Genomic DNA, 12,635 nt, shown 5'->3' on the forward strand with positions numbered 1-12,635 from the left:
AAAATTTACACATAACTGTTCAGAAAACTATTTGAATAAGGCAAGAAACGTTCATCGTTATCAGTATCAGTATCATTATATTAATGCTTTGAAAGAAAGTAACTTCTGGAAGGAAAAAACATCACAAAACTATGACTTAGGATTGAGTCTTAAACTTTTGATTATCAGATGATTTCATGGAAGGGTTATAAAGTCCTTAGGTAGAAGCGGCTTGCTTTCAGAGACAACCAAGACTATAGATTTTTTTCTCACTGAAGAGAATTCTTTGGTATGCAGCAAGATACACTAACCCCTCATGATTTGGTTTGTAAATCTGCCAGGACAAAGCTATGTGTTCTAAAAATAATCAAACTCTTTGAGTATTTGTTTAAAAGATACTATTCTCAATGGACTTTTGAGTCAATGGACTCAGGGATGGAAAGTTCTTAAATTGCTTTACAATGTATTGCAGAATAAAAAGATTGCAATCCAAATATCTCAGAGTTATCCCTTAATCATCAAGAATATTGTAGATTTCCCAGCTGTCTGCTACCAAGCAGCTGGGGGAACAACGAGAATAAAATTGGTTTGTGGGCCTTGGCCTGAGAGATATTAATCTCTTGGGCCAAAAAGAAGTTCCTGATCAATTACTAACAAATCTAGCTTCAGAAAGTTGAGCTTTTTATCTTAAACATGCATTAAGAGATGTATTTCTCATATACATTTAAAATATACTAGATACCCTAAAATTCTGGGCTGGGTTTCAGCACTTAATTCCAATCGCCTTGGGTCAGAAATGTGGGTTTGTCTCACTGTAATTTTCTGTTTCTCCAGATTTAGTTGAGTTTCACTTTTTTTTTTTTTTTTTTTTTTTTTTTTTTAGGCAAAAAATATACAGAGAGGAAAGGTTGACTGTTTTAGAGTTACTTGTGTTCTCTGGTGGTACATTATTACAGCAGTAGTTTATTCCTTCACACTGCATGAATGAGTACATTTTGAACAGCTGATAGAATAGTCATATTGACACTTGAGAGCTATAGACAGTTTATTTGCTGGTGAAATCATGGCTGGTTGCACACCATTTCCTCCATTCCCTTACCTTCCAGATGTTTCTTTACACTTATTATACATGTTGCAGAAGTGGCTCTTTTGTTTATTGTGGCTTTGATATTAACCAAGAAACTAATATCCAAGGCTGCAAAAAATGAAGCTGGCATGTAAATCCATGTGAATGAAAAGTGTGTTTTAATAGTAACTTCGTCCTAATATTAAATCTGAATAAATGAGCCTAAAGATTCTTAACAATGTATATTGTGTATCCTCTGAGTCAGCCCATGGAGTCTTTTCATGTAATCTGAAACCAGAGAGGTAAAAAAGCCAGCAACTTCCTTCCTGTTCTCTTTTATCTGTAGTACATTTTTGCCTGGGAGAGGAAGAATGTCATTGAAAGGAACAATTATATGTATATATAGTGTGTGCTTGTGTGCTATGTTATAACGCAGCCCTGGTTCTTATATTAAACAATTCATTTATTAACCCTACTCATTCTAAGTTCTGGAAATATGCATGAAGATATAATAACAACAGCGAAAAAGTGATGTCTTCCTCTGAAATTTCTGTTATTAAAAACTACTCTCAGTTCTTGTGAAAATCATAAAAATGTACAACAATATAATAATGATAAGCACTGCCAGGGTAGACATTCCATTTCTGAATTCTGGAAAGTACTGTCTCAGCTATGAAATTGCAGTGAAATCACTGAGACTATATCATTTCTGTTATTATCCTTTGCTTAATAACCACCAACTTACAGATTATTGGGTTTGTCTCAGAAAGTATAATTTTTGTCCTAGAACTTCCTCTCTGGTCAGAAGAAGAGGGAACAAATAGTGGAGTGATTACCACTGTCCTTATTCTTTAAATAACTGCTCCTGGGAAGGTCATTTCCTTTGGCTCCTTTGTCAAGGATACCCAGGAAGTTTTCACAGGAGACCTTGAACTACTGCTGACCTTGATAATTCATTACTTGAGACTTTATGAATTTCAGTGAAGTTAAACATCAATATACCAAAATTATCTTACTGGAGCTCTTGATTAGACATTTCTACACCAATGCCATTTCTTTTTTGCAACCCAAAATTTAATGATCTGATCCCTGAATTGGCCAGAGCTGCCACATGCCACCATGAGTTGTGCACTACACAGCTCTAGGGGATGCCATTTCCTTTGCATCTGTGTGAGTGGTGCCCCCTGGATTTGTCATAGAACCTCCATGAAATTGTCAGTCTAAGTATTTTTCTGTCTCTAGCCTTCTATTTTCCCTGCAGTTTTTAGGAGTGTCTTTAAGTATTTATTACTTACATTAATTATAACTATTATCTACCACAGTGATTTTCTCTGCTAAGGCGTACTTTTTTTTTTTTTTTAAAGATTTTATTTATTTATTTGAGAAAGAGAGAGAGAGGGAGAGCACAGAGGGAGAGTGACAGGGAGAAGCAGACTCCCTGCTGAGCAGGGAGCCTTATGTGGGGCTTGATCCCAGGACCCTGAGATCATGACCTGAGCCGAAGGCAGACCAGACGATTAACCGACTGAGCCACATAGGCGCCCCTGCTAAGGTTTACTCTTAAGAGAAGTCTTTAGTAATTTCAAAAGGATTCATGTGCAGTGGTGTGTCCTCTTGGGAACCTGCCGTTTATTGGTATAGTGGAGCATGATAGAGAAGCTAAACAATCCAGAATGTTCTAGAAATCAGAGGAGAAAAATTTCATTTGTAGCTCAGCTAGATCTTAGTTAGATTTTAACTTTGACTGGTTTTAACAATCATACTTAGTTGATTCAGTTTGTAACTCCAGATGACAGAAAGAGAAGGCGTTGGGAAAATAACATCCAATCCACTTTTCAAGTCTAATACAAGCTTCTTCTGAAAGAAAATTTAGTTAAGATTTTTTAATCTTCAGAAAAAAAATACTTCAGAAAAAAAATTTAAGAGGATTGAAAAACAAATGAATAAACAAACCTTTTTAACAGTCCAAGTGGAGTGAGATAAATGTTTTATTGTTTTTCTGTCAGCTATAACGTAATTCCAAGATGTTGGCCCGGATAAGATGATCCTCTGTGCTGGGCCCTTTGCTTAGCTCTGTACCTTCCCTCTCACACTCCCACAGTTCTGTGGTTCCTGGAACACACTGGGCAGGTTTGGGATTCCATGCCTTCACAAATGCTGTTCCTGCCGATTGTAATGTGCTTCCCCTCCTCAGTCACTTCACTAGCCCCTCTTCATCGTTCAAATCCAGCACATGTTATCTGTAACCTTTCTAGGTAAGCTTTCCCTGCTCTTTTCTTTCCATGTGCTCCAACCCCAGTTCTCATCAAAACCAGATAATCTCCTTTTCAGTGCTGTATCTGTAGCTTATCTACAGTCTCATCCGTGTGTTCTCCACCGTGACTCTCTATATCGTAGTGATTTGTTCCCATGTCTTTGTTTCATATGAGATTGTGCTCCTTCAGGGTGGGGAGTGTGCCTGAGCGTAGTGTTGACCTTACACTGGGAAACAGGATTACAGAAGCGAAGCAATGTGTTCAGTATAACACAGCTCACTAGTAAGAAGCGAGCTAGACGCAAACCTGATCTGTGTGACTCCAAAGCCTGTTCTTCACATCCAAAGTCATGGTGTCCCATGTCACCCCTTGATGTCTGGGAATCACATGGGAAAGAAGGTGAGTGTTTCGGTGGTTCTTGACAGCTGCATTTTCTCCTGGGGTTGCCATTTGGTCCTCTTCCTTCCTCCTCCTACCTCTGGGGAGTTCCATTCTCCCTGGCCTACACTTACCCAGGCTCATCTTTCCTACTGGAGTATTCCATCTTCACAGAGTACAGGCAGGCACCTACATGCACTAAACTGGTACTTTGGTTTCAGCTTTCCCTTTTGGCCCAATGCCCACCTTTATTTTTTTCATCCTTCCGGTACCCATCTTTTGTCTTTCAGGCGGTTAGTGACTACTGTCAGGGATATTTATAAAGTTGCATAGTTTTCCAGAACACTGTGTCAGCTCTTCCCAGCCATTTCCCTCAGTTTACACAGTGTGGTGCAGTGTGCACATAAGTACACTACTATTCTGTGTGTATGCTATATACAATTTTTGGTGGCCCTCTGGTACATTTTACTATTCTAGTGCCCACATTCAATTTTTTATTGTTACTGTAGAAATGACACATGGTATGTGCTCAAGATGTGTTTGTTTAATTGAATTATTTGAATATAAGCCTAGAAAAGTATATTAAAAATTGCCCTGGTGCAGTAACTAACACTTCAGTCATTATTGCTTTTAGTGTCTCATAAAAGGACTGACGAAGGATACTTCAGTTCTCTTCAGGTTTCTTGTCTCTTTCCAGGATGGTTCAGATATCATTAACATTCCAAGGGACTGAACTTTAAACATTTTTATATGATCTTTTTTTTAAATCTTGGTAACTTTCATCCTTGAGTTCCTTCCTCCCTTTGTGAATCATTGCCATCTTCATCACTGTCACTTTTTAAATATTTATCAAGAGCTCATCATATACTTAGTGCTATAAATATATGAAAATGCCTTGAGAGTTCCCTCTCCTTCCTAGAATTCACTTGGCCAAACAGGAAAGACTTCTCCCTTTGGTTTTAGTTACACTTCTAGAAAAATCCTCTCATCTTGAGATCATCATTATTTGTATTCAATAACTTAGAAAATTATTGGAAAACAACTTGTGTACATCAAAAAGAGATGGGCATTTTAGGGAAAGTGAGAATATTCACTGTAAAACTGGAGTCCAGCATATGGCTGATTAGAATTGATGAATTTGATTCTCTTTCAAATATTTTAAATACAGAGTGCACTTTAGCAATAGCAACAAATAATATAGCTAATAGATATAATATAAAATGTTTATTCTTTACTTGACAGCGTTCCAAGTGCTTCATACTTATTAAACCGTTTAATTGTAATAGTGACCATAGGATGTAGGTATTATTAATATTTCTTGTTTGTACATGAGAAAACTATGGGACAGAAAAGTTAGGTAATACCTAACCTTTAAGAAAGTCAACTAGCTAATTAGTGGAAGAGCTGGAATCGAAACCCAGGAAGTGTGTACCTGGAGTCCTCATCCATAGAATGACAAGACTATCCCACCTGTTAATGGCTATTTCATATATAATGTATGAAAAAGCTTATTGATGATGGTAAAGCCATACTTTATAATGATAATTAAAGTCCTGAGCCTACAAATATATACAAGCAATGGGGGTCTACAGATGGGCAGAGAAGTGTTTGTCATTCCTAGTATAATAGGCAAACCGTCCCAAAATTTTAAACAGAGGTTTCTGGGGTAGTTAGATATAAATAATAAGTTAATTTGAGACACAGATTGGAACATTGGGAGAGGACTGACTGTTACGGGCTGCATTTTAGTCACCCAAAATTCATGTGTCAAAGTCCTAACGCCCAGTACTTCAGAATGTGACTGTATTTGGAGATAGTGTCTTAAAGAGGACACTAAATTACAATGGGCCCTAATCCAACATGACTAAGGTCCTTATAAGAAGGGACTAGGGATTTAATCCCTTAAACAGACACACAGAAGAAAGACCAGGTGAAGACACAGGGAGAAGACTATCTACAAACCCAGGAGAGAGGCTCCAGAAGAAACCAACCTTGCCCACACCTTGATAACAGACTTCTAGCCTCCAGAATTGTGAGAAAAATAAATTTCTGTTATTGAATCTACTTGATTATTCCTGTGACTGTCTTAGTCAGTTTGCGCTGCTACAACAAGTATACCATAGAATGGATGGCCTAATGAGCAAGCATTTATTTCTCAAAACACTAGAGGCTGGGAAGTCTGAGGTCAGGGTGTCAGCAGGTCAGGTCCTGGTGACAACCCCCTTCCTGATTTTCTCACGTGGTGGAGAGAGAGTGAGCTTGAGTTCTTCATTCCCTTAGAATGACACCAATCCCAACCCCTGTGACCTCATCCATACCTAATTACCTCCCAAAGGCTTCACTTCCAAATACCATCACACTGGGGTTAAGGTTTCAACATATGAATTTTGGAGGGACACATTCAGTTCAAAGCAGTAACCCAGGATGAAAAGGATTGAAAGCTAAAATTTAAGGAGTTGTCTAATATAAAACCTAGTGGGCGGGTGGGGTAGGAATCCAGTTTTCTATTGATTGTTGGCTGAAAAATATAATTTGATTAGAATGCATTTTTATGTGAAGTGGGGCACCCATGGTCACATGACTTGTTCTCCATGTGGGCAGATAGGATGGTCTCCTTAGTGGTATGGTTAGAAGAATTCTACCAGCCCACATCTCTTACCGAATATGTCCATTATTACTCCACTGGCTCCTGCCTCCCCCAGCTATATCTGTTGTCACTCCATCTGACCTGGAAATTTCTAATAGCATCATGGCCAGTCCTTTCATTATTTTCTCCAGAAAATTCTTGTCATAAAAGGGCCTGAGTAAAAGGTAGTGGGCAATATATTGGTTATAAAAGGATGGGCTAGTTTTTTGTGAATTGATATTCCCTGATAGAATTAAAAATTTGGTCATTAAGATTTTGCTGGAGTGGATGTCAGTGGTTCTGGGAAATTCTAGGCTGAGATGAATGTGTATTCAGTGGCACCCAAGTTATTCTTTCATTCAACAAATGCTTTGGATCCCTGCTTTGGGCAAGACCCTGTGCAAAGCTGCTGGCAATATAGCTGTGCCTGTGATGGAAGCAGCCACTGCACTCAAGGAGTGTGTGTTCTTGTGGAAGTTGCAGATGTTAGAAAGTGCAAGCCATAAATAGTTATTAAACTGTAATTGTGGCAAGTGCTATGTCAGGAGAGACGTTGGAAAGAGTAAAAAATAATTTTACAAAATTTATTACATTGAAGAAGTTTGGCATCATTTGTAGCCTGTGCTGTCCAATGTGGAAAACCTAGCTATGGGTGTCTATTAAAATAAAAATAACTAAAATTAAATAAAATTATATATTCAGTCCTCCAGTGGCACAAGTCACATGTGGCTGGTGACTACCATATTGAACAGCAGAGATCTAGAACAGTTCCATCACTGCAGAAAGTTTCTTTGCCAAACACTGTCTGGGCTATAGAGGTATACCAGAATTATGAAATAAAAGAGAGAATTCTTAACTGTTAATTCCTCAGAGACTAGAAGATATATACATCTACCAAAATAGTCCACTTTTGGCTGCAGGCCACAGTACAAATCTCATCTTAGTCTGGCCTCAGAATGAGGAATGGGACTTCATTTTAAACTACAGGCACCGGAAAAGTGTCTGTTCATATCTTCTGCCCATTTTATGATTTGTTTGTTTCTCGTGTATTGAGTTTGAGAAGTTCGTTGTAGATCTTGGATACGAGTCTTTTATCTGTAGTATCATTTGCAAATATATTCTCCCATTCTGTGGGCTGCCTCTTAGTTTTTTGGACTGTTTCCTTGGCTGTGCAGAAGGTTTTTATCTTGATGAAGTCCCACAAGTTCATTTTTTCTTTTGTTTCTCTTGGCTTTGGAAATGTGCCATGAAAAAGGTTGCTGTGGCCAATGTCATAGAGGTTGCTGCCTATGCTCTCCTCTAGGATTTTGATGGATTCCTGTCTCACATCGAGGTCTTTCATCCATTTAGAGTTTACCTTTGTGTATGGTGTGAGAGAGTGGTCAAGTTTCATTCTTTTGCATGTAGCTGTCCAATTTTCCCAGCACCATTTATTGAAGAGACTTTTTTCCACTGAATGTTTTTTCCTGCTTTATCAAAGATTAGTTGCCCAAAGAGCCGAGGGTCCATTTCTGGGTTCTCTATTCTGTTCCATTGGTCTATGTGTCTGTTTTTGTGCCAGTACCATGCTGTCTTTGTGATTACAGCTTTGTAGTATAGCTTGAAATCTGGCATTGTGATGCCCCCAGCTTTGTTTTTCCTTTTCAACAATTCCGGCGATTCAGGCTTTTCTGGTTCCACACAAATTTAAGGACTATTTGTTCCAGTTCTTTGAAAAATGTCATCGGTATTTTGATCGGGATAGCATTGAAAGTGTAGATTGCTCTGGGTAGCATAGACATTTTAACTATGTTAATTCTTCCAATCCATGAGCATGGAATATTTTTCCTTCTTTTTGTGTCTTCTTCAATGTCTTTCAGGAGTGATTTGTAGTTTCTAGAATATAGATCCTTTACGTCTCAAGTTAAGTTAATTCCAAGATAATGTATGATTTTTGGTGCTATTGTAAATGGGATGGATTCCCTAATTTCTCTTTCTTCAGTCTCATTGTTCGTGTATAGAAATGCAGCTGATACTACTGGGTATTTACCCCAAAGATACAGACGTAGTGAAGAGAAGGGCCATATGCACCCCAATGTTCATAGCAGCAATGTCCACAATAGCTAAATCGTGGAAGGAGCCGAGATGCCCTTCAACAGATGACTGGATTAAGAAGATGTGGTCCATATATACAATGGAATATTACTCAGCTATCAGAAAGAACGAGTTCTCAACATTTGCTACAACATGGACGGCACTGGAGGAGATAATGCTAAGTGAAATAAGTCAAGCAGAGAAAGACAACTATCATATGATTTCTCTCATCTATGGAACATAAGAACTAGGATGATCGGTAGGGGAAGAAAGGGATAAAGAAAGGGGGGGTAATCAGAAGGGGGAATGAAACATGAGAGACTATGGACTATGAGAAACAAACTGAGGACTTCAGAGGGGAGGGGGGTGGGGGAATGGGATAGACCGGTGATGGGTAGTAAGGAGGGCACGTATTGCATGGTGCACTGGGTGTTATACACAACTAATGAATCATCGAGCCTTACATCGGAAACCGGGGATGTACTGTATGGTGACTAACATAATATAATAAAAAATCATTAAAAAAAAAAAAAAAAAGAAATGCAGCTGATTTCTGAGCATTGATTTTGATTTCTGAGCATTGTATCCCGCCACATTACTGAATTGCTCTATAACTTCTAGTAGTTTGGGAGTGAATTCTTTTGGGTTTTCCATATAAAGTATCATGTCATCTGTGAAGAGAGACAGTTTGACTTCTTCTTTGCCAATTTGGATACCTTTTATCCCTTTTCGTTGTCTGATTGCTGTTGCAAGGACTTCTAGTACTATGTTGAATAATAATGGCGAGAGTGGGCATTCTTGTCGTGTTCCTGATCTTAAGGGAAAGGCTTCCAGCTTTTCCCCATTGAGAATGATATTTGCTGTAGGCTTTTCATAGATGGTTTTTATGAGATTGAGGAATGTACCCTCTATCCCTACACTCAGAAGTGTTTTAATCAGGAAAGGACGCCGTATTTCGTCAGATGCTTTTTCTGTATCTATTGAGAGGATCATATGATTTTTGGCTTTTTTCTTGTTGATATAATCTATGGAAAAAAAAATAAACTACAGGCAGATCTCCTCTCCCCTTTGTATCGTGAATATTGAGGTTTTGTATTCTTTGAGTGTTCATCTTTGTATTTATGAGAAATTTGTCCATAGTGACTAGGGGTTTTTTATATTTTTCTTTTTATTAAAAAAAACAAACAACCAAACAAACACCATGACTGTAGAAAATAAACATCCTGTGGGGTATAGATATGAAGAGCACTGGAGACTGTTGCTTTAAAATAGGACAGCAGCACTTGGACTCTCCACTGCTGGGGGGATTCATCTCAGCGTCCGTACAGTGAGTGTCCGTTTCTCCAAGTACAAGAGGAAAGAGGAGAGACTCGTGTGTGGGCAGAGAGGAAGAAAATCAGTGGTGCTGGCTTAATCTCCTTGAAGTTGACGTTAGTGGAAGACTTTATTAAAATATGTGACCTGAAGCTGAGGATTAGAACAAATAATATATCATGGTGGGGGATGTGCTTTTGCTGCCACACCTAAAGGTCACCCTTTGAAGGCAGCTGAGCTGGCTGCCAGGATCCATTGATTCCTCTCTAGTACTGAAACATCTCCTGGCAGGTGTCAGCCTGGTTGCTCCAACACGTAAATACGGAAAGTTACAGAATAGGGAATTGTGGCCCATGGGATCCTGCTAGTGCTTGGTTAGAATGCCTCAGTGTTAGTTCTGAATAGACATTCTATGAATTTTTACTTAAGCAGCATAACAAATGGGGCCATATGAAATAAACAAATATGGACACACAAGCATTTTCCTCAGAGGGATATAGCCTCTCAAGTGTTTAGGGTAACAAAGTTATAAAATCCTGCCTAGGTGTATGCAGTTCTTTAATCTGTCTCTAGTGAGGTTGCTATCTTGTTACATAGGTCACGTCCCTTAATGAGGTGCTTTCATCCTTCTTGTATTAGTTTTCACTTAGCCCTGTGCTCCAGCCATGGCAATCCCTCTGCAGTTCTCCAAACATCCTGTGGTCTTTCCGGACTTCCCAGGTGATTTTGTTTAGTGGCTAATTGTTTGGATGTGTGTTTTTTTTTCTTGAAGTTTCTCAGAAAATGAGGAAAGATGGAAAAAAGTGGTAGTAAAATGATCTGCTTCCCCAGCCATGAGGATTTCCCAAGGGGCTGCATGAAGGGAGCCATCTCTTCCTTGACCCCTCTCTCATTTCCAGTTGAGTCCCAAACCTGAGGTGTTAACATTCATTCTGCACTGTTAGCAAGTTAAAAAATGATAGACGGTTTCCTGAGGAGGTTGGCAAGTGGAGGAAGCTGGTTTTAAGTGCTATTATGGTGAGTGTGTGTGTGTCTGTGTATTCATAGTCCCTTTGTGCACTCATAGTTGTAAAACTGACTTTTGCCCTTTCCTCTTTTATTTCTGGTGGGCATTTCAGGCACAGCAGGATGGGAGAAGGGCTAAGGGAAATATCTATGGGGTAGACTCTTGATTGCCCTTCAACTCATATACTTCGAATATTCATAAATACATAATGGTAACATTTTCCTCGTGCTGAATCATGCTAATAACCCCTGTCAAGTAGAGGAAAGATCTTTATGTCTTATAACTATCAACAGATTACTTGAACCTGAGAGCTTTAGGTCATATTAGATTGAGTTGTATATATTAACATTTTCCAAACAGCAAGTATAAGGATACTGCCTTATACATGTAAGAGGCATTGATATGTTAACGTATTTATTTTTTATTATATAAAATAAACTTTATTGGACGCTTTAGGGTTATAATTTTTTCTCCTTTCACCAAATTGTAAAAGCAAGTGGCTAGATTTTTTTTTTTTTTTGCCTTTGAGGAAGCGTGATCAGTTCAAATTTCACTAAGATATTTTTCTTCTGTGAAAATAATTTTCTACTATGAACGTTGTGTTCGCTTCTAGTGTAATTGCTTCCTTATACAAGTTGGTGATGCATTAATGTTTTTTGATGACTTTGTAAGTTTTCAGAATGTCTTTGAGGGACAGTTAGAATGACTGAGGTGCAAATTTGCATGGAGGCCGAGGAATTAACCAAATGGTTTTAGAAGGCCATTTCTAACCATTGGAGCACAAGCTTTTTGTGGACAGACAGGAACTCCCTCCCTAAGCCCAAAACAGGGGAGCCACCTGGTGGACAATGTGAGAATTCTTCATTTTCTAGAGGTAGCCATAAATGCATACACTATGAAATCCCTGCTTTTTTACTTTTAAATTTAAATAGATTTACTTATATGTTTAAGCTAATATGCTTTACATTTTTAATTGATGAATAACTTTCCCACTTCATACCAATAAAAGGGCTCTAAAATAAGGAGAAAGAATTTTAGAATACTATGAAAATCAAGTTAGAAGAACAATTAATCCAAGAAGTAAAGGCATTTAGTAATTACATTTCATATTTTGTCATTTTCCTTTCACATGCATTGCTCAGCCTATCTGTGTTTATACATATAAAATGGCTTTTATGAAAGACTTTCAGCTCCCCTCCAGCTACTCTACTTCCTATCTCTCTTCGCCTACACAGCCAAACTTCTTAACAAGGTTGTTTACACTTGCCGAATCCACTTCCTTACCTCCCACACAGTCCTTAGCCAACTTTAATCTGTCTTCTCCTCTGACACTCCATTAAATCATTCTCACCAAGGTCGCCAGTCACCTTCTTGTCACGAAAACTTGTGGACAGTTTTAAGCTTTATTTTCCTTGACCACTTGGGAACATTCTGCATGGCTGGTCCCTCCTCCTTCTTGCATCACTGCTTCCCTTGAATTCTGGAACACTGCACTCTCCTGATCTTCCTCTTACATCTCTGGCTCTTTCTTCCCGGCGGTTTTTGCAGGTTACCCTTCCTCTGCTCACCTGCTAAATGCTGGTGTTCCTTAGGGTTCTAGCCTAGGCTCTCCTCTCACTTCATTCTCTCCCCCCCCCCCCCCGCCCCAAGTCACAGTGTCCATGCAAACGGTTTTCATTACCCTCACTCTGTTGTCAAATCCAAAATGTGTACCTTTGGTCCATGGGTCTCTCCTTATCTCTAGATGGCCTTGATTTGCCACCCTTCCCTCCCAGTTGCCCTCCAGGCATCAGGCACTGGGGAGGTCTCTCCACCACAGGGAGGTCAGCGCGTCTCAGACTATGTTCATCTCCATGCACGTCTGTCACCTGCTGTCAGTGACACCACTGGTATCTCTACTTGAGTGAATGAATGATGAATGAAAGAATGAAGGACAAT

The 12,635-nt window shown here is 38.9% G+C and overlaps 1 protein-coding gene across 4 annotated transcripts in view; it reads left to right on the top strand.

The window, feature by feature from the left end:
* PLCL1 (phospholipase C like 1 (inactive)) overlaps positions 1-12,635 on the top strand; it is a 343,314-nt gene that overhangs the window by 305,205 nt on the left and 25,474 nt on the right. For 2 of the 4 annotated variants that reach the window (XM_057303749.1, XM_057303742.1), the window contains exon 6: positions 8,286-8,915. The exons of the other annotated variants lie outside the window; for them this stretch is intronic. In XM_057303749.1, coding sequence (XP_057159732.1) covers positions 8,286-8,621 — 336 coding nt within the window. In that variant the 3' untranslated portion in view covers positions 8,622-8,915. Of the gene's footprint in view, positions 1-8,285; positions 8,916-12,635 lie in introns of those variants that run through there. 4 annotated transcript variants of the gene reach the window in all.

Source organism: Ursus arctos, unplaced genomic scaffold (assembly GCF_023065955.2).
Source record: "Ursus arctos isolate Adak ecotype North America unplaced genomic scaffold, UrsArc2.0 scaffold_1, whole genome shotgun sequence".
NCBI classification, from domain to species: Eukaryota; Metazoa; Chordata; class Mammalia; order Carnivora; family Ursidae; genus Ursus; species Ursus arctos.